The sequence below is a fragment of the Myxine glutinosa genome, chromosome 12 (assembly GCF_964187855.1).
Source record: "Myxine glutinosa chromosome 12, kmMyxGlut1.1, whole genome shotgun sequence".
In the NCBI taxonomy this organism is placed as follows: Eukaryota; Metazoa; Chordata; class Myxini; order Myxiniformes; family Myxinidae; genus Myxine; species Myxine glutinosa.
In genome coordinates, this window is record NC_136272.1 from 89,956,765 (window position 1) to 89,979,879 (window position 23,115).

At 40.6% G+C, this 23,115-nt stretch overlaps 1 protein-coding gene across 2 annotated transcripts in view; it reads left to right on the plus strand.

Annotated features, from left to right (window-relative positions):
• LOC137437600 (sodium/calcium exchanger 3) overlaps nucleotides 1–23,115 on the plus strand; it is a 486,816-nt gene that overhangs the window by 422,991 nt on the left and 40,710 nt on the right. Inside the window, exons 3-6 of one of the 2 annotated variants that reach the window (XM_068132065.2) lie at nucleotides 19,559–19,665; nucleotides 21,228–21,248; nucleotides 21,370–21,387; nucleotides 22,126–22,140. In XM_068132065.2, the coding sequence (XP_067988166.2) occupies nucleotides 19,559–19,665; nucleotides 21,228–21,248; nucleotides 21,370–21,387; nucleotides 22,126–22,140 (161 nt within the window). Of the gene's footprint in view, nucleotides 1–19,558; nucleotides 19,666–20,264; nucleotides 20,323–21,227; nucleotides 21,249–21,369; nucleotides 21,388–22,125; nucleotides 22,141–23,115 lie in introns of those variants that run through there. The other variant, XM_068132066.2, reaches the window with a different exon arrangement.

Sequence of the window (23,115 nt, forward strand, 5' to 3'; positions counted from 1 at the left end):
AAATTGACTGGTTGAGAAGAGTGATGGAAATGAATGTAGAAGAAAGTAGAGGACGGGGAAGACCGAGAAAGACTTGGCTAAAGATGGTGGAAGAAGAAATGCGGGCAAGGGGGTTAACAAGGAGAGATGCAGAAAATAGGGCAAAATGGAGAAGATTGTCATGGGGACCGCAAGGCTAACCCCCGCTCTAGCAGGGAAAATGACCTTAAAATGCCTGTTGTTGTTGTATTGCAGATACCTATTCCTGATGACAATATCTCGACCTCATTGTATCACAACTGTGATTGTCTGAATTATGTTGCATGACAACCGTCTCAGTAACCTGGCTTGTGTATGCGACGCAGTATTTCAAAAACTGTTCAATATTTCGCTTTCATATTGCAGATATGAATTCTTCATGGCATTTTCTCAACCTGATTAGATCACAGCTGTGATTGGCTGAATTGTGTTGCCATGGCAACCGGCTCAGTAACCTGGCTTGTGTACGCGATATTTAAAAATAGATTTTAAAAACCGTTCAAGATTTTGCTTTTATAATACGCAGACAATTCTTCATACCACTCAAAAGGTGGGAAACCAGGAGTATCAATCAGCTCCTTGATTGTAATACCTTTTGTCATCTATCGATAATTCCACTAATCTCTGTGTGTGTGTGTGTGTGTGTGTGTGTGTGTGTGTGTGTGTGTGTGTGTGTGTGTGTGTGTGTGTGTATGTCTGTGTGTGTGTTTGTTTGTCTGTGACCGCTGTTTCTCGACAACCACGGGTCCGATATACTTGCAACTTGCCAGGTATATTGCTGGGGACCCGAGGATGTGCCTTTTCAAGGTTTGAAATTAATCGGACAAGTAGTTACCGAGCTATGTCCAAAAAACGATTCAACCAATCAGAGAGCAGCGAGCTATCACGTGTGCCGAACGTGGCGAACAGACTCTGCCTCGGACGGCACATTTGAGAGCGTATTCATTTATTTCACGTTGGCAAACTATGTTGGCGTTAAACTATGTTTTAAAACTAATTAAAACTAATTTGCGATTCATCGTAACTGCGATATGCGACCTTCCGGACAGTCAAATGAGGACGTCACTTCCGGACTTACGGATAGTCATAGTGACGCTGAACGTGGCGAGCAGACGCTGCCTCGGACGGCACATTTGAGAGCGTATTCATTTATTTGACGTTGCAATCTGTGTTGATTGTTGTAAGGTACGATCGATTGTAGTACATACATATTTATATTTTGTACATATTCATTACGGGCACGTCACGGGTACGGGTACGGTACGGGTACGGTTCCGGGTACGGTACGGTTACGGGTACGCCACGTACGGGCACGTCCTAGTTTTCTAAAACACAGTAATTTTTGTAATTAATTCATACTCCACTCAATTTATTGCATTATTCATCTATACTATAAGAGTATCGGTTAATAAAGTGTGTCTGTCTGTCTGTGTGTTACCATTTTTCTCAAACATGGTCAAATGGACCTTCATCAAACTTTCAGAGGTTCATCAGTGAGTGCCGGGGATTGTTTTAGAGTTTAGACAAACAAAGATTGAAAATTTTGAAAAAGAAAGTTAGATCTTTTTTTAAAAATCGCTCTATAGTGCTTAAGATAATATTAAAATGATCTCCAACCCCATTCCTTAGTAGGTATGGGGAAGTGTTTTAGTCCTCCACAACAAAAAAAAATTGGGGGGATTTCCTCAAAATGCCAACAGGATTAGAACAGAAACGGCCAACCAGCTAGTACCTAATGAAGGAAAAATACAAAGTCCTCGTTGCTAATTGGTCTAAAGAATCGTTTTTGGCAACTTGGAAAGGCCTTATATGGCTGTAGGCATTAGTCAAGCACAAAATATAGGAGACAGTCGACCACAAAATATAGGAGGCCTAAATAGACTTCTGTTTGCCTTTAGGCCTGTCCAATCATTGATTTTTTAAAGTCTTTCAGCAAGATTGATTTGCCGAGAGAACAGAACAAAATACTTCTCATTTTGTTGTTGGTGAAAGCCTGTTTACAAAAGTCCAGTTTTGTAAACAGCTGAGACATTTCTCCTTAATCCCACGGTGTCTTTCTTCACGAAGAATAAGTGAGTTATCGCTATCACCCTGACAAATCCCTGATGATTATTATATCCTGATGGTTATTTCTCCACGGTTTCTGAGAAAATCTTAAGATAAATGACCTAAATTTGAGGTTAACCCCGCCCCCCGCCCCCCCTTTCAGCCTCTTATAGGGCACAGATCCGGATGGGGGAGCACAACCCCATGAGACCTTAATGTTCTGATGTATCGTACCAAATTTGGTCTGTATCGCTCAAATAGTTGTGATGTTTTAGTGAAAAATGGGGGATAAGGAGAGGGAGGCCATTGCCCCCTTCATAGAGGAGATACGACGATGGGGAGCACAACTTAGGGTTAGGGCAATGTCCTGATGCCTCGTGGCGAGTTTGGTCTGGACCTGTCTGGCGGTTTCAGAGATGATGTTTGAATGAAATACCAACGTTTGGGGCAAAGCCCCCTCTTTTCCCCCAGCTATAGGGGGCTCATCCGGATGGGGAGCACAACCCCATGAGACCTTGCTGTCCTGATGCATCGTACCAAATTTGGTCCACATCGGTCGGGTAGTTTGTGAGGAGAAGATGTTAAAGGACGTGCGTACAAACGAATGGCCAGACACCGGGAGCCACTCTGAGGTTATTTCAGAGAATTCAGAGAAATAACCCAACAAATGACAAATGCCCGCCTGGACTGCGGGTAGCAATCGATCTGGTGTTCTTGGAGTCTCTTTGATACCAGGTTGCATTACCTGCTATCTCCGAGTGTTATTGTTGTGCGGGCAGCAGCTTCTGCACTAAAATCTCATTCCCCAGGTAGTTTCCCTGGTTCATGTGAACGGCCATCTTGGGATACAAAGGGCAAACCAGTTACCATTCTGCTCGCCAGTGGACATTTGAGTGGACACTTTTAAAGTAACCACAAAGGGTCACCTTTACCAAATCCGCTTTGCACTGCCAGAGTTTAAGCAAACACTAGAAACATATGAAAGCTCTAAAAAACAGGACGTAGTGTTTATTTATTATTAAATGCATAATTGGATTGCATGCCGTATTACATGAAAGTGAGTCGCTGCAACAATTTCTGCAGTTTGAAAGGAATCAAATTACTCAAGCACACAATTCCCATGAGACAATTACCATGGAACGTGATGGGAATGTTGCGTTGTTGTCTGTGTAATATACGTTACCTATTGATGCAGAGACATTTTGGCGAAGGATTATCTACTTATTATGTACATAAAGCTGGTGTGACTTTGAACCTCAACCCCACCAGCTTACCGCTCCTTTCTCCATTTATTCCCTCGTTCTTTCACAACCTTTCTGACCTCTACACCCCCATTTATTCATATAAAAAATTCCCCTTCCCTATTCACTCCCCAATCCCTCGTTGTGTATACATAGCATGCCCCTGTGGAATGTATAGCCCGAAATACCATGGCCTTTCATATGCCGACAGTAGAATACATTGAATATGAATGTTGAGTTTGGATAAATTTAAATATTTGGAGAAAGGCATGTAGATATAATGCATTTATAACTACATGGTGTTCATAGAATACTTATCCTGTGCAGTCAACTTATTGCGAGCCAACTCTTCTGTTTTTGAACATTTTATTCTTTGATCCAATATGGCTGCCAGACCACGTGAGCGATGACATCATACATTTATATTCTCTAATATAATTGTTGCATAGATCACACTCAATACATTTCAAACTGATCAGACTAAGCGTTGTCCCTGTCGAATTATGACATCATAATTATGGCACCAATGACGTTATCGTTAAAAACACATTTCCCATATGGATTTCTTTACAATGAGCCATGTTTCAATTTTTCCCATGCAGCGGTTTTGGAGATATAGAGGTGCAACATTTTTCGGCTTTTCCAAGATGGCGCCTGTACCACATGACATATGACGTCATGATTATCATTAAAATATTTAATGATCCTAAAGGAGGATGTGCTCCTAGGTGAAAATTTCGTATCCATCAGACCAACAGTTGCTGAGAATTTTTTTTTCACAATGATCGGATAAGTGTTGTACTTGTCGAATTATGACGTCATACAAAGGTACCGATGACATCGTCATAAACATATCTTATTCCCCAAGGGGAGTACTTGACAATGAGCCATGTTTCAATTTTTTCCATTGAGCGGTTTCGGAGATATAGAGGTGCATATTTTTTCGATTTTTCCCAAGATGGCGTCTGTACCACGTGACCTATGACGTTAGAATTATCGTTAAAAAATTCTACAGGAGGAGCCACACATAGTCTGAAAATTTCGTGTCTATCAGACTAACAGTTGCAGAGGAATTTTTGTTTTATTCATACTGATCAGATCAAGCGTTGTACTTGTCGAATTATGACGTCATAATTAAGGCACCAATTATATCACCATCAACATATCTTATTCCCCATGGTGAGTACTTGAAAATGAGCCCTGTTTCAATTTTTTCCATTGAGCGGTTTGGGAGATATAGAAATGTAACGTTTTTCCAAGATAGCGTCCGTACCACGTGACCTATGATGTCATAATTATGAATAAAAAATTATACAGGCGGAGGCGTTTCTATGTTAAATTTCGTGTCAATCGGACCAACGGTTGCTGAGAAAATGAATTTTTAAAATGCAGACATGGCACACGTACGGCACACGGCACACGTACGCAGTTGAATGCTTAACCCCGCTTATCGTTTCACGAGCGCTGGGTAATAAGTCAAATAACCTATTCTTATGTCATACTAGCAGGAGTGCCCGGCATTGTTGGGGGTGGGAGGGGAGGGGGGGAAGCACGAGAGAGAGTGGTGAGGAAGAGGGTGGGGGGTGGTAGGGGGTGGGGGGAATGGAAGGGGGAGGGGAGTGGAAGGGGCAGGGGGAGTGGAAGGGGTAGGGGGGAGTGGAAGGGGGAGGGGAGGGGAAGGTGAGGAGAGAGGAAAGGGAAAGATACACTACATATACATCCTTTTTTGGGGGGGTGGGGGGGGGCCTTGACAGGCTCCTCCGTTTTGAGGGAGGTGTTGAATTTTGAGGGAGGGTAATTATCTCCCCCTACAGGGGAAGGAAAGGAGGATAAATTTCCCCATGGAAAGAGTGCTTCATAACCTCAGTGGTGCACAGGTAAAAAAGGAAATTGTAATACCTTCTGCCACCATCACTAGGTGGCGCTACACAGTACACATTTACATGGAGAATTTACGCCCCTCTCCCGCTCCCCCACACCCCTGGTCTCCCGGATTAATTATTTAATAATTGACTTTAATTATTAAATTTAATTTAATTATTGACATGACTTGATTAATCTTTTTTAAAGTTACAGATTCGGATGAAACAGTGGTGGTTTAGGTATTCTGTTAGCCAATTGATTAATTATTTAATTATTTTACGATTATTAATTATTTATTTATTTTCTTTCTCATCTGACAATATCTCAGGCACCTTTGAGCTAGGAAGCTGATATTTGGACATGACAGTGACCAAGTAACCACCTTTAGGTGTCTGGACATGACAGTGACCAAGTGATGTGGCTATAAAGGATATTTTTGATTTACTGCTTAATCAATTAATCGATGAGGTATTTATTGATTAATCAATAATTATTTAATTTTTTCAATTAATAAATTGTTTAATTAATTTTCAAAAAGTTACAGCTTCGGATAAAGCACTGGTGGTTTCGGTAGGTAATAGTCAATTGATTAAGAAAATATTATATGACCATTATTTGTTGATTTTAATTATGCAATTCATCAATAAATTATTGTACACCTCTCCCACCCAATACAGTCAGTCTCTATGAGCTGCACTGCGGTATTGCCGGGCAGTCATAGGTGCCATGGCAATTCCCGCTGGAGGATATGTATTTATTTGGCATGGGAGCGGTGTAATTTGAATGTATCTGCACTTGTACACCGCACCTTTCCTATGCCATCTCCAGGCGCTGCATGACATCATTGCCGGGCACAGAAGGGGGCCCGGCAATGACGCATGCTCAAAGGGAGTACTCAGTTTTCACTCCGGTTGTTTGTTTGTTTGTTTGTTTTATTCTTTTCTTGTTTTTTTTTTGGTTTTTTTTCCGGGCGATATCTCAGCCATCCTTTCTCAGCCATCAGCTAAGAAGCTGAAATTTCGGCACAATAGTGAGCAAGTCTGTTTGGAATTGAAGTGAGCAAGATTGTTTGGCCGGTGCTCCTGCCTCACACCTGGCTCGGCTTCACGCTGTTGAAACCAAAGCTTTCAGAATCATTGGAATCTCCCGCGATGAAGCTGATTGTGAGGTGAGGGCCTTTCACTCAACTCACCGCAGGCAGGTAGGTGGTCTTTCTGTCTTCTACCGACCCCTATCTGGCCAAGCTCCCCCAGCTCTTTCACGAGCCTCGATTCAGTATACAAAAAAAAGCTCAGTCTGTGCTCTGTCCCACAAATATTCCCACAGGTCGCACAAGATATGCCAGTAACCATCTTATGGTGAAACTGCCAAAATCAAGACCCTCTGCTCACCTTCACTCTTTTATTCCTCTTTTCTCCCACCTCTGGAACAAACTCCCTCACTCTCTTCAATCCCACTCCTCCCTCCAGGTCTTTAAACAGCTGTTCACCAGCATTTCTTATCTTCCCCTATCCAAAACCTTGATCGTTTGTATCCCCGTTAATTCACAGCAGATCCACTTTTTTGAAATACCGACTTCTTTTCTGGAAGTCCTAGCAGTGTCCATGTGTTTTATGCCTCTCCCCCCCCCCCCCCCCCCTTCCCATGCCTCCTCCCTGCAAGCCCTCTCCCTCCCACAGATCTCCCAATGTCCCTGTTCTCTGCTGTTGTACTTGTATGCTTCCCTCTCTCTCCCCATCTTGTCTCCCGCTCCCTTTATTGTATGTTTTGTGTGGCCGTTTTTTGTGTGATTAATGTTAGCTCTTACACGAGCCTCGATGTTGTATACAACCAAAAAAAAAGTTCTTTAGCAAAAACCTTTTCTTTTTTGTTTTTTAATGAATTAATTAATTGATATTTGATATCAATTGATATTTGATATTTGAAGCTGATATTTGGACATGACAATGACCACGTGATTTGGTTATAAAGGCCAATTTGATTTACTGATTTATCAATTAATCGATTAATTATTTAATAATTCCATTAATTACTTCATTAATAAAAAAAATTAAGTTACAGATTCGGATGAAACGGTGGTGGTTTAGGTATTTTATTAGCGAATTGATTAATTTAATTATTTTATGATTTTTATTTATTTATTTTCATTATTAATAATAATAATAATAATAATAATAATAATAATATCATTTATTTATTTTCTTTCTCATCTGGCCAATATCTCAGGCACCTTTTGAGCTAGGAAGCTGATATTTGGACATGACAGTGACCAAGTGATGTGGCTCTGAAGGATATTTTTGATTTATTAATTTATTGATTAATCTATGAATTCAATAATTATTTAATATTCGATTAAATCCTTAATTGATTTTCAAAACGTTATAGATTTGGATGAAACAGTGGTGGTTTCGGTATGCTATTAGCCAATTCATTAAGAAATTAATTATTTTACGATCATTATTTATTTATTTTAATTAAACAATTAATTAATCAATCAATAATTGTACACGTATCCCTCCCAATACCGTGTCTATGTGCTGCATGGTGGTATCGCCGGGCGCTCAAGATTCCCCGGAAACGCCGCGCTGGAGGATATTTATTTATTTGGCACGGGGGCAGTGTACTTTGAATGTATCTGTACTTGTTTTGTATTTATTTATGCGAATGTGTACTTGTATATAACTGTCATTAATCGAAAAGGCTAAGGCACTATAGAGGGAATTTTTTTTTAATACAAAAATAATGATTTTTTTTTGGCCTAAAACACTTCAAGGCACTCACTGATGAACCACTGAAAGTTTGATGAAGATCCATTCAGCCATCTCTGAGAAAAATGGCGACACACAGACACACAGATCAACGGCTCTCTTGTATAGTGGCTTTAGCTCCGCCACAGAAGCTTTGGCAGTTTCACCAGAAGAGGGGAGGTTGTTTTCACCCCTATCTGTCTGTCTGTTTGTTTGTTTGTGAGCAGGATATCTCAAAAATTTATGGATGGATTCGCATGAAATTTGGTGGACAGGTTGGTTGTGTGACAACAACGAGCTGATTCGATTTTAGTGAAGATCCACATCGGGATACGAGAATTTATTAAGGGATTTTTCACTATTGAGAGATAGGGCCAAAAACAATTTTTAGCATGATATTCCAAAAAGTTATGGACGACTTTTGACAAAACTGGGTGGATTAGTTGGTTAGGTGACAATAACAAGCCGATTCGATTTTGGTTGAGGTTCGAATCCAGATTTGGCCTCTCTGTGGGATAGAAAATGTAAACTGTTCAGCATGGCATAGGTATGCATGCCATTCTAGTTACCTCCGCCACCAAAGGTGGATGAAGGTTATGTTTTCACCTCTGTCTGTCTGTCTGTTTGTCTGTGAACAAGATATCTCAAAAAGTTGTTGATGGATTCATACAAAATTTGGGGGAGAGGTAGGGTATGTGACATGGACGAAATTATTCGATGTAGGTGAAGATCTGGATCCGGATCCGGCTAGTAGAATTTTTTAGTGATTCTTCACCATTGGGAGATAGGGACAAAACTATATATATAGCAGAATATCTCAAAAGGTTGTGGACGATTTGGACGAAACTTGGTGGACAGGTTGCGTGTGTGACAAGGCCGAAATTATTAGCTGTTGGTGAAGATTCGAATCTGGATCAGGGAATTTTTAAACTGATATTTTACCATTGGGAGATAGCGCTAAAAGCGAGATAAAGCACAATATCTCAAAAAGTTGTGGACGGATTCGGACGAAACTTTTTGGAGAGGTTGCGTGTTTGACCAGGAAGAATTGATTCAATTTTGGTGAAGATTCGAATCCGCATCCTGATCAGAGAATTAATATTTTTAAAATTAATTTTTAAGTGATTCTTCACCATTGAGAGATCGGGCGAAAAGTGATAAATAACATGATATTTAAAAAAGTTATGGACGAGTTACAGTCACGTGAAAAAGTAAGTACACCCCATGTAAAGTTTTGACTTTTTCAACATATATCAACATACAGCTACTTGATCTTCATTTCAACAATATTGATAGATAAAGGTGATATAATATAACAAATATCATGAAACATTTACATTTTGTAGTCCATTGTATAATTTAAATAAACATAAATGCAAATTTCGCATGTGGAAAAAGTAAGTACACCCTTGGCTCTAATAGGTGGTATTGCCCCCTTTGGCAAAAACAACCTCAAGTAGGCGTTTCTTATAACTGTCTACCAGTCTCTGACATCGACTGGGAGAAATTTTTGCCCACTCCTCCATGCAGAATTCTTTCAGCTGTGCGATGTTTGAGGGGTTTCTTGCATGCACAGCTCGTTTCAAATCCCCCCACAACATCTCGATGGGATTTAGATCCGGGCTTTGACTTGGCCATTCCAGAACCCTCCATTTCTTTCTTTTCAGCCATTCCTTGGTGGATTTACTGGTATGTTTAGGGTCATTGTCATGTTGCAAGGTCCACCTTCAGTTGAGCTTCAACTTTCCGACAGATGGCCTCACATTATCCTCAAGCACCCTCTGGTACAATGAAGAATTCACAGTGGATTCTATGATGGTGAGCTGCCCAGGCCCTGATGCAGCAAAGCTGCCCCAAACCATAATATTTCCACCACCATGCTTTACAGTTGGTTCTTGTGGGTTCTTGTGGTCAAACACCATCAGGTTCTTGTGGTCAAATGCTGTCTTTGGTTTTCACCAAACATGTCTTCTGGTACTGTGGGCAAATAGCTCTACCTTTGACTCATCTGTCCAGAGCACATTGTTCCAGAAGTGCTGGTCTTTGCCTAGGTGTTCATTGGCAAACTTTAGTCTTGCCCTGATGTTCTTTCTGGACAGCAAAGGTTTCCTCCTGGCACACCTCCCATGTAGATCAAATTTGTGCAGCCTCTTTCTAATGGTAGACTCGTGAACTTTGACATCAAAAGTGGCAAGAGCTACCTGTAGGTCACGTGATGACATTCTGGGGTTCTTAGAGACTTCTTTCAGCATCTTGCGGTCTGCTCTCGGGCTGAACTTGCTGGGGCGGCCTGGCCTGAACAAGTTGGCAGTTGTTTCGAATCTTCTCCACTTCTAGATGATCTTCCGGACAGTCGAATGATTGATTTCAAATTGTTTGGAGATCTTATTAAATCCCTTCCCAGACTCGTAGGCATCTATAACCTTCTTTATGAAGGCCTCAGAGAGCTCTTTTGATTGAGGCGTGGTGACGCCGCACACTTCCACAACAAAGAGCAAACCAAACTAAATGTCTTGGGTTTAAATAAGACAGGTTCCTCCAAGATCCTCTCTGACGATGTTGTAATCATTTGCACCTGAGCAGGTGCACCTGATTCTAATTTTAGGTATTTGAAGTAGTGATAAATGTCGGGGTGTACTTACTTTTTCCACATGCGAAATTTGCAATCATGTTTATTTAAATTATACAATGGACTACGAAATGTAAATGTTTCATGATATCTGTTATATTATATCACCTTTATTTATCAATATTGTTGAAATGAAGATCAAATAGCTGTATGTTGAAATATGTTGAAAAAGTCAAAACTTTACATGGGGTGTACTTACTTTTTCACATGACTGTAAGACTAAACTTGGGGGATGAGTCGGTTCCGTGACAAGAAAAAGCGGATTAGATTTTGGGTCAGGTCCAAATCGAGATCCGGCCTATATAGAATATAGTGGGATAGAAAACATAAACTGTTCATCCTGGCGGAGGTATGTGCTCTACCGAGTGCTGTTCTAGTTCTATATACTTTTGTACAATCTATGAAGGAGGTGTACTATTTTTTTTTTTTTTTTTTTGTTTATTATGTCGAGGGTCGTATGACAGCCAACACACAGAACATATAACAAAGGCAGCAAGAGACAATAGGGGGAGAGAGAGGGAAGCACAACCACAGTAGGGAACAAGGACATCAGGAGATCTGTGGAAGAGAGAGGGCTAGGGCAGGGTACACGGGATAAACAAGATGGATACCACGTGGGATTTCAGGAAAGAAAAGGGAAAATTTGAAAGAGGTGGGTTTGGGGTGGATTAATGGGGGTAGAAAAGATCAAGGTTCTGAAAGGGGGAAGATAAAAGATGGTGGTGAACAGCTGTTTTAAAGACCTGGAGAGAGGAGTGGAATTGAAGAGAGTGTGGGAGTTTGTTCCAGAGGCGGGAGTAAAGAGGAAATGAAAGAGTGAAGGTGAGCAGAGAGTCTTGATTTTGGCAGTTTCACCAGAAGAGGGTTGCTGGAAGATCTTGCGAGTCCTGAAGGAATATTTTGGGGGACAGAGCTGAGACACAATATGTTGAAAATAAAACTAACAAGTGAATCCTCTTGGATTGCGCTGAGGTTCGGGCATGGAATTTCTAGGAGGAAGTATAATTTGTATGCAATGAAAGTACATGTAATATGGGATCGAGTAAGATCGAGTAAGCTTCACCAGTGCGCGTGCGCGAATTTACGTCACGTCGGCAGCGAGAAGGCGTTCCCCAACACGAACCAATCAGGAACTGCCACGCCCACTTATATGATCTCAGAATTCCTGTGACAGGAATTAGCGTTACACTGGCTGGAAGTCATTCGCTAGAGGCGCTTCCTCAGCGCCAATCACCAGTGCGCGTGCGCGAATTTACGTCACGTCGGCAGCGAGAAGGCGTTCCCCAACACGAACCAATCAGGAACTGCCACGCCCACTTATATGATCTCAGAATTCCTGTGACAGGAATTAGCGTTACACTGGCTGGAAGTCAATCGCTAGAGGCGCTTCCTCAGCGCCAATAAATTCCACATACACTACGTGACCAAATGTATATGAATACCCGAACATCACACATCTCATTACAAAATCAAGGGGCATTAATATGGAGTTGGCTCCCCCCCCCCCCCCCCCCCCCTTTCCCTTTGCTGCTATAACAGCCTCTACTCTTCTGGGAAGACTTTCCAGTAGATGTTGGAATATTGCTGCGGGGATTTGCTTCCATTCAGCCACAATAGCATTAGTGAGGTCGGGCACTGATGTTGGGCGATTAAGCCTGGCTCGCAGTCGGCGTTCCAATTCATCCCAAAGGTGTTCGACGGGGTTGCGGTCAGGGCTCTGTGCAGGCCAGTCAAGTTCTTCCACACCGATCTTGACAAACCATTTCTCTATAGACCTTGCTTTGTGCATGGGGGAATTTTCCTGCTGAACCGGGAAAGGGCCTTCCCCAAACTATTGCCACAAAGTTGGAAGCACACAATCGCCTGGACTGTCATTGTGTGCTGTTGTGTTAAGATTTCCCTTCACTGAAACTAAGGGTCCTAGCCCGAACCATGAAAAACAGCCCTAGACCATTATTCCTCCTCCACCAAACTTTACAGTTGGCATTATGCATTCGGGCAGGTAGCGTTCTCCTGGAATCCACCAAACCCAGATTCGTCTGTCGGACTGCCATATGGTGAAGCGTGATTCTTCACACCAGAGAACATGTTTCCACTGCTCCAGAGTCTAAGGGCGTCGAGCTTTACACCACTCCAGTCAACGCTTGGCATTGCGCATGGTGATCTTAGGCTTGTGTGTGGTTGCTCGGCCATGGAAGCCCATTTCATGAAGCTCCCTACGGACAGTTGTTGTGCTGACGTTGCTTCCAGAGGCAGTTTGGAACTCGGCAGTGAGTGTTGCAACCAAAGACATACTATTTTTTCGCACTATGCAATTCAGGATTCGGCGTTCTGTGAGCTTGTGTGGCCTACCACTTCGTGGCTGAGCTGTTGTTGCTGCAAGACGTTTCCACTTCACAATAACAGCACTTACAGTTGACCGGGGAAGCTCTAGCAGGGCAGAGATTTGATGAACTGACTTGTTGGAAAGGTGGCATCCTGTGATGGTGCCACGTCGAAAGTCACTGAGCTCTTCAGTACGGCCCATTCTACTGCCAATGTTTGTCTATGGAGATTGCATGGCTGTGTGCTTGATTATATATACCTGTCAGCAATGTGCGTGGCTGAAACAGCCGAATCCACTAATTAGAAGGGATGTCCGCATGCTTTTGGGCATGTCGTGTATGTAGCCTTGGGTTGCCTGACAAGCACTAACTCCAAATGGAAAATGTGTTTGGGATAATCAACTTGGCTAATTATATAATCTCATACATTTTTTGTAAGGGATTGTTGCTCCCAGATTGTCATTTTGAATTTCCCAGCTAGCACTGTGTCCATTCCTCTCTATAGACTGTTTGACCGTTACAGACTGTCCCTCTCCATAGACCAAAGAGTCCACAAACATTACCTTTTCACTTTGAAATCATTCTTTGGGTCGAGCCAGATGTGCCAGTGGGGATTGAGTAGAAAAGCGGAAAATAAGTGAGTGATTCAACAAGCACAAAAGAAACATGGGAAATAATGAAACAACAATTCAAGCTAACTAAAAATTCCAATTGATTTTCATGGGAAAACTTAAATACCCCTGGTAGGTTGTGTTATGATGTCAGCAGGACCTTTTGTTCAAATTAAAGTTGTCAATTAACTCTTATTGAAATGTGTGACGTGTCAACAACGATACTTTCTGCATAAGCAAACACCTAAGGATTTGAAGAGTGATGAGGAAGTCTGAGGCCTGCATGACTTCAAAAGATTCTTTTATTCCTTCATATGCAGCATGCGGCTGCTGGTTCGCATCATTGTGAGAGAGGTGTGGCTGTGCTGCTTATCCAGTGCCCCCTGTAGGTTTCGAGCAGGGATTTGGAGAATTTGTTTGTGGTGCTGCTGATAACTCACCTGCTCTTCGTGAAGGACACCATGGATTCTTCAACATTTACCACCCAATACCGACAGATGGGACGTCCGGTTTACCGTCCGTCCGAAGTCAGCGCACACACTGATGAATCACCTGCCTGTGGAACACCAGGATGACAGTTTATAGCTGGGTCGGGATTCGAATTCAGGCTCGATGGCTTTAGGTGAGGATGCATAAACACACTCACCACCTGGTTGTTTAACTATTTCAAATCCACTAAGGCAATTTTTAGGGATTTCCACCTGACAACTTCTTTATAGGACAGCTCGAGGTATTTCTCTTCAGGCGATTGTGTCTGGTGCACGAGTATTGTGCGAGGCAGGAAAGGGTGCGGGTGTCTTGTTTTCTTGTGGAGAAACCTTTGTCTCTGGTGATCAATAAAAACAAGCCAATAATGACTTTTTATTCCATGGATTGGCAGCATCGCATAAGCCCTAGAGATCTGGACACTCGGATGTCTTTGCGCCATCGAGCCTGTATTTGAATCCCGACTCAGCTATAAACTACCATCCTGGTGTTTCACCTGTAGGGTGAGGTATCGATGTTTGCAATATTAAGCTGGAGGACCCGCCTGGTCTGCCAGCACTCAGCAGCATCCGTGAAGTGAGCAGCACCCTTTACCCAAATCAAAGTATGGATTGTACCATTACAAAAATGTGAGTTGTGGATTGTACTATTACAAAAAAGGGGAGTTATGGATTGTACCATTACAAAAAGGTGAGTTGTGGATTGTACTATTACAAAAATGTGAGTTGTGGATTGTACTATTACAAAAAAGGGGAGTTATGGATTGTACCATTACAAAAAGGTGGAGTTGTGGATTGTACTATTACAAAAAAGGGGAGTTATGGATTGTACCATTACAAAAAGGTGAGTTGTGGATTGTACTATTACAAAAATGTGAGTTGTGGATTGTACTATTACAAAAAAGGGGAGTTATGGATTGTACCATTACAAAAAGGTGAGTTGTGGATTGTACTATTACAAAAATGTGAGTTGTGGATTGTACTATTACAAAAAAGGGGAGTTATGGATTGTACCATTACAAAAATGTGAGTTGTGGATTGTACTATTACAAAAAAGGGGAGTTATGGATTGTACCATTACAAAAAGGTGAGTTGTGGATTGTACTATTACAAAAAAGGGGAGTTATGGATTGTACCATTACAAAAAGGTGAGTTGTGGATTGTACTATTACAAAAAAGGGGAGTTATGGATTGTACCATTACAAAAAGGTGAGTTGTGGATTGTACTATTACAAAAAAGGGGAGTTATGGATTGTACCATTACAAAAAGGTGAGTTGTGGATTGTACCATTACAAAAAAGGGGTAGTTGTAGATTGTACCATTACAAAAAGGGGTAGTTGTAGATTGTACCATTACAAAAAAGGGGAGTTATGGATTGTACCATTACAAAAATGTGAGTTGTGGATTGTACTATTACAAAAAAGGGGAGTTATGGATTGTACCATTACAAAAAGGTGAGTTGTGGATTGTACTATTACAAAAAAGGGGAGTTATGGATTGTACCATTACAAAAAGGTGAGTTGTGGATTGTACCATTACAAAAATGTGAGTTGTGGATTGTACTATTACAAAAAAGGGGAGTTGTGGATTGTACCATTACAAAAAAGGGGGAGTTGTGGATTGTACCATTACAAAAAAGGGGTAGTTGTAGATTGTACCATTACAAAAAAGGGGAGTTGTGGATTGTACCATTACAAAAAAGGGGGAGTTGTGGATTGTACCATTACAAAAAAGGGGTAGTTGTAGATTGTACCATTACAAAAAAGGGGTAGTTGTGGATTGTACCATTACAAAAAAGGGGAAGTTGTGGATTGTACCATTACAAAAAAGGGGTAGTTGTAGATTGTACCATTACAAAAAAGGGGTAGTTGTGGATTGTACCATTACAAAAAAGGGGAAGTTGTGGATTGTACCATTACAAAAAAGGGGTAGTTGTGGATTGTACCATTACAAAAAAGGGGTAGTTGTGGATTGTACCATTACAAAAAAGGGGTAGTTGTGGATTGTACCATTACAAAAAAGGGGAGTTGTGGATTGTACCATTACAAAAAAGGTGGAGTTGTGGATTGTACCATTACAAAAAAGGGGTAGTTGTGGATTGTACCATTACAAAAAAGGGGAAGTTGTGGATTGTACCATTACAAAAAAGGGGTAGTTGTGGATTGTACCATTACAAAAAAGGGGAGTTGTGGATTGTACCATTACAAAAAAGGGGGAGTTGTGGATTGTACCATTACAAAAAAGGGGTAGTTGTAGTTTGTACCATTACAAAAAAGGGGTAGTTGTGGATTGTACCATTACAAAAAAGGGGAAGTTGTGGATTGTACCATTACAAAAAAGGGGGAGTTGTGGATTGTACCATTACAAAAAAGGGGTAGTTGTGGATTGTACCATTACAAAAAAGGGGGAGTTGTAGATTGTACCATTACAAAAAGGGGTAGTTGTAGATTGTGCCATTACAAAAAAGGGGTAGTTGTGGATTGTACCATTACAAAAAAGGGGAGTTGTGGATTGTACCATTACAAAAAAGGGGGAGTTGTGGATTGTACCATTACAAAAAAGGGGTAGTTGTAGATTGTACCATTACAAAAAAGGGGAGTTGTGGATTGTACCATTACAAAAATGTGAGTTGTAGATTGTACCATTACAAAAAAGGGGTAGTTGTGGATTGTACCATTACAAAAAAGGGGAGTTGTGGATTGTACCATTACAAAAAAGGGGGAGTTGTGGATTGTACCATTACAAAAAAGGGGTAGTTGTAGATTGTACCATTACAAAAAAGGGGTAGTTGTGGATTGTACCATTACAAAAAAGGGGAAGTTGTGGATTGTACCATTACAAAAAAGGGGGAGTTGTGGATTGTACCATTACAAAAAAGGGGTAGTTGTGGATTGTACCATTACAAAAAAGGGGGAGTTGTAGATTGTACCATTACAAAAAGGGGTAGTTGTAGATTGTACCATTACAAAAAAGGGGTAGTTGTGGATTGTACCATTACAAAAAAGGTGGAGTTGTGGATTGTACCATTACAAAAAAGGGGTAGTTGTGGATTGTACCATTACAAAAAAGGTGGAGTTGTGGATTGTACCATTACAAAAAAGGGGGAGTTGTGGATTGTACCATTACAAAAAAGGGGGAGTTGTAGATTGTACCATTACAAAAAAGGGGTAGTTGTAGATTGTACCATTACAAAAAAGGGGTAGTTGTGGATTGTACCATTACAAAAAAGGGGTAGTTGTGGATTGTACCATTACAAAAAAGGTGGAGTTGTGGATTGTACCATTACAAAAAAGGCGTAGTTGTGGATTGTACCATTACAAAAAAGGGGGAGTTGTGGATTGTACCATTACAAAAAAGGGGTAGTTGTGGATTGTACCATTACAAAAAAGGGGGAGTTGTAGATTGTACCATTACAAAAAGGGGTAGTTGTAGATTGTACCATTACAAAAAAGGGGTAGTTATGGATTGTACCATTACAAAAAAGGTGGAGTTGTGGATTGTACCATTACAAAAAAGGGGTAGTTGTGGATTGTACCATTACAAAAAAGGTGGAGTTGTGGATTGTACCATTACAAAAAATGGGTAGTTGTAGATTGTACCATTACAAAAAAGGGGGAGTTGTGGATTGTACCATTACAAAAAAGGTGGAGTTGTGGATTGTACCATTACAAAAAAGGGGGAGTTGTAGATTGTACCATTACAAAAAAGGGGTAGTTGTGGATTGTACCATTACAAAAAAGGTGGAGTTGTGGATTGTACCATTACAAAAAAAGGGGTAGTTGTGGATTGTACCATTACAAAAAAAAGGGGGAGTTGTAGATTGTACCATTACAAAAAAGGGGTAGTTGTGGATTGTACCATTACAAAAAGGGAGAGGGGCAGGAATAGGAAAACGGTTTGATTCCAGTATCAGCCCCAACCATAACTACCCTAACCCTAACCCTAACCATGTTCACCTCTTAAGTTATGTATCTTAGGCCATTACCCAATTCATTCGGTTTCTCTATTCACATCTTATTCACAGTCAATACCCATATTTCACGGATTCCTGATCTCTGTCACAGTTCAACACCTGAAACATTTGATCCCTTGACATAAGCCTACAAGATGCAACATTATACAATTCGATCTTAAAATTCTAAATGTAGTCAGGTAGAATAGTTCGGAGGTAGTACACTCGCCTTTGAGTTACATAGTTTGGGTTTGATTCCCAACCCAACGATTAACTGTTGTATTGGTGCTTCACAAGCAGGGTGTTACATCAATGAGTGATCCATCCCTTCATGAAGGACATTAAGCTTGGCCGGGTACCCATCTCCTTGCATTGATTTCAGGTGGAAGTTAATGATCCCACAGTACTTTTAAACCAAGAGAAGGCCATTGTAGGCCGTTGCATCATATAACTTTTTTTACAGGGGAGTGAATTTTTTTTTTTTAATGGCTGCAGTTGCACAGATGAGAGAAAAGTGGGACCTGGAGAGTGAAGCGGAGCAGAAAAACTTTGAATTTGGGAGGGCAGCAAGGTACATGGGTTACTGGACCACTTTGTGCCTTCTTGGGAAGCACTTTTGGACATGAGAAGGTAGAGAAACACAAGCCCACTCACTAATTTTTCTGCAGTGTGAGCAGTGCGGACCCTCAAATACAATGCGTTAGCCTGTTTTCAAAAAAATGGGGGAATATTGTAATTGCCTCCGTCTGTCCGCTTGTCCATCCTTTACGCTATCTCCTCCTAAACGATTGTGCAGAAATACACCAAACTTGGTAGTTACGATCACCACATGGCACAAAGCTGCAAGAGCAGTGTCATTTTATGCTCCATCCCCTGGGGAGGGGGCAAAAGGTCAAATACCAATTACAGGCACATATTAAAATATTTTTTAAAATCAAAGTTTGTATGTGCAACCAACATTGCGGTCGCATTAAATAACGATCTTTTTTGGAGTTGACCTCCGGTCCATGCCCTAGGTCTGGATTTGAGGTCACAGGGGTCAAGACGGGGGAATTTCTTTAACATTTTGCCATCTTTTAACTTTGCTTTTGCTGGGAAGCGTGGGGATTTACGATGCCATCGACTTCGCTCTCGTCCATATTTTCTACAATGACGAAGGCTTCATGAGAAAAGCCTGAACGTTATGTTCTTTTAAGTGACATGCGGAAGATGCCACGATACCAGAAACGGAATCAACATCCAATAACTGTGACAATAAGCAGAAATAGTTTGCAATAAAATTTCTATTAGATGCAAATTAGAACTCGCTTTTGCTGCTATGGTTAGAATTGGTTTGAGTATTCTTACTGTCTTGAGATTTGAATTACTTCTATGATTGCATCAAACATTTCTTGTAATTTGTTCCTTTCTTTTTTGGAATGAATGTCTGTGGCATTTTATTATGCTCATCCACATATTATGTTTGAGGGGTTTGTGGCCAGGAAGGGGAAGCGATGGTGGTGGTTGGGGGATGCAGTGAATAATCTTGCTGTTTTTGCATATGTAACATGTGTAAGGTTTTCAAAGAAATGTGTAAGAGCTTGAAAACGTAAGAATTCCATGCTAACAGGGGAGTGAAATGTCTTGTGTCTTTTCTTTCAGCGAGGTAATCGAGATCCCAATATTAGACGATGAAGAGTATGAAAAGAACAAGATGTTCTGGGTTGAGTTGGGAGAGCCAAGGCTGGTGGAGATGACGGAACCCAAAGGTGTCACCGGCATGTGTTGGAGTGGACATGCCAATCAGACTGCGAGGCCTCAGATGTTGGTTTTCATCATGAGGATGACAATAATTCGGTTCACCGGGGAAAGAGTTTCGGTCGAGGCGGGCCACCACTGTAAAAAAAAAAGAAAAGAAAAGAAAATTCTGTCTGGTATTTTGTCCTTTGCTGTCAAACCAGCGCAAAAAGGGGGCTCATTTAAAATTGCAAAATTCTCAAGGTTTACACTTTTAATTGAAACGTCGACTTTTCTGTTGCACCTGGTGATTGATACGATTATTAAGGCGAACCTACAAACCCCCAGGGGTAGTTTAAATCTCCGAACAGTCGCTCCGCTCGTCTCTAAATCAAAGTGGGTTGGAGATTCTCCGAGCCCAAAGCGACATTTCCTGCAGACACAAACCTCATGCTGAAACCACATCTGGCCATGCTCACGAGTCGCTGATCTAACCCACGTCTTTGGCAGCATGGATTCACCACCGCTAACCGCTCCCTTCCCTGCCTTCCATCTCCCCCTCTGCTCCCTTGATTGTCTTCGCAGAAAAACAATTCGGGTTAGGGTAATTGATGATGAAGAATATGAAAAACAAGACAATTTCTTCATCGTACTCGGACAGCCCAGGTGGATAGATGAAAGCACGACAGGTGTGCAAAACTGGCTCATTTTACGTCTTCCATTCCACCTTCAGCCAGTCATTGCACACCACTTTTGTTTCTGGCATCGCCTCTCGCTCACATTGACCCCATTTTCTCCATTCCAAAAACCACATCGTCTTTTACTAATGTGTGGATTTTTTTTCAATTGCACTCTGTTTTGTCACTAATGGTAACGATGGTAACAATATGACAGCGTTGGTAACAATATGGTGCCATGCATTATTTAAGGTTGAAAGAGGGTCACGAAGAGGTTAAAGAATATTGTCTTGCTTCCCTTAGGTCTCTAAGGAAGCTCCTCTGTGGGTTTCCTATGCAGGTCAATGGCGCCCTCTCGCGTCTCCTTGTAATATCAGAGCAATAAGTTTGTTTATCCATGAGGGAGTTGCGATTGGCAATTGGGAATACCAGATGGGATTCGAATGCAGCTCAGAATTCACTTTGCCAACAAACTTGTTAAAGCGTCGAGTTTATCGTGAGGGTTGTTGTCAATCGTGGCAGCAAACAGACTTTCATAAGTGGGTGTTTAATATGACAAACATTATGGAGCTAATTTGTAGTATAACAGTCATCATTTTGATATTTCTTCATAATAATAGTAATCATGACATTCTCCCAAAACAAGCCATGACCAGATCGGTGATCAGTTGTGAAAAGATTCACCAGTAAGGCTTACCAGTCTGTTATCATAAGGATCGATAGACCGTGGATTTATTTCCTTCAAACCCTATATTGATTATCGATTCGTCAAATTGCAAATACCAAATTGTTTTTCACACTGGATTTGGGAACATTTTATAACTTTCGTTGTTGCATACAAATGATTTCTGTATTTGCCTGACAAGTGCTAATGTTTTTATTTATTTGTTTTTATTTTCTCACGTCCCTCCTGAAAGCAATGCTTCTCAGTGAAGACGGTAAGATGATAAATAAAATGCATTTTTTATTCTTCTTTTGAATTCGACAAATACTTTTACTTGCATTTTGCGCATTTTACACTAAATATCCTTTTCTTTTCTTCCCCTTTTTCGTCGCCAGGTGCCTTTGTTAAAACAGGTAATACATTTCACATCAGATTTCCTCTTCTCGTTTCTTTGAAATGATTTATTATTGTGTGATTTATTATTTATTGTTGAAATTCTAACTTCAGTATGATAACATCAATTACATATTTTATCATATAGAATTCGGGAGTAATATATGGTGGGACATCTATATATGATGTATGTAAAAATGTAGTAATCTTCGTCTCCCCTTTGTCTCTCCTCTACTCTCCTAAAAGCTACTTTCCCTTCTCCCCAAGTCTTTACCTCTCACCCCAACCTCACCCACCATTCTCATTCTCACTATTCTATTCTATCCTCCATTCTCCTCTTCCTTTTGTCTCTCCTCTACTCTTCTCCTGAACTTATTTCTCTTCTCACCAACTCTTCACACTTTTTATTCCATTTTTTTCCTGTCTTTCATTAATTCTCCTTTTTTCTTTATTTTTGGTCAATTTCAGAATTTATTTTATTCTTTTCCACCGTTCACTCGGTGCATGCGTAATTAAGAAATGGCCCCTTGTTTTTTTTCCAAGCCCAAAAAATTGCATTTGTTACATAGTTTCTAATAATCAAGTTCATCGTGATAACTTTGGCCTTATAGATTACCCTCTACTCTTAAATAAAATGACACCATAAACCAAGCAACTTCACATCCAGAGAGTGAGAATAAATATAAGAAATGACAGAGCACCCATATTTCCATGCTGTCCCATGCATTCATTCTGTTTTTATCATCCTTTGTTTTCAGACAAGATTTTCAAGGGTAAGACACCCGCATTTTGCCTTTCTTCATTTGCATGCTTCTTGACATTCGTGCTGTTTACTATTATTTGCTGTTAATATATTGTTTAGCTCCATATATGTATTACACATGCGTGGGGTAAGTAGGTGATGGGTGGCATTGGGGGGGGGGGGGGGGGGACATACGTAACCCTAACATCACACGCTGCTGTGCAAAAGTCTTAGAAAATTCATCAAGAGTTACAACATATGGATGTTATGAGCATAAAAAATTTACTCAAAGCCTTTTTTATTTATTAATATAGTTATTATGTATTTATATATTTTATATTTTTATTTTAATATTTATATTTACTGTTGTTTTTTTTTATACTAAGTCGAGGCTCATGTAAGAGCTAGAAAAATACCAACAGTGTTTTCTACTATTATAACAATGTTGACTGTTATTAATACAGCTTATTTTGGGTTAGATGCTAACCCCCGCTTTAGCGGGGAACAATGGCCTCAAAACGATCATTCATTCATTCATTCATTCATTTCATTTAGTTTGGGTTAGAAGAAATCAAGCTTGTCATTTAGCAATCTTTAATTAACAATGATCACAAACTTAACTATGTTCTGGGTTGAGAGGCACTCTTCGACGTCATGACGTCGACTGATTCCTCCGCCCACATTATTACAGCATGATAATACTTGTATCAAGTTTGATTTAATCCATTCAGCTGTGCCCAAGTTAGCACATTTTTTTACCTGACATGACCTCTGACCTTTGACCTATTGACCCCAGAATTTGATCGGTTCATGTTTACATTATTATACATATCTGTGCCAAGTTTTAATTTAAATCCCTTCAGCTGTTCATAAGTTCTCACATTTTTACCTGACATGACCTCTGACCTATGGCCTTTGACCTCATGAACCCAAAATCGAATCAGTTAATCTTTACATCATTATACATATCTGTACCAAGTCTGAATTAGATCATTTCAGCCATTCT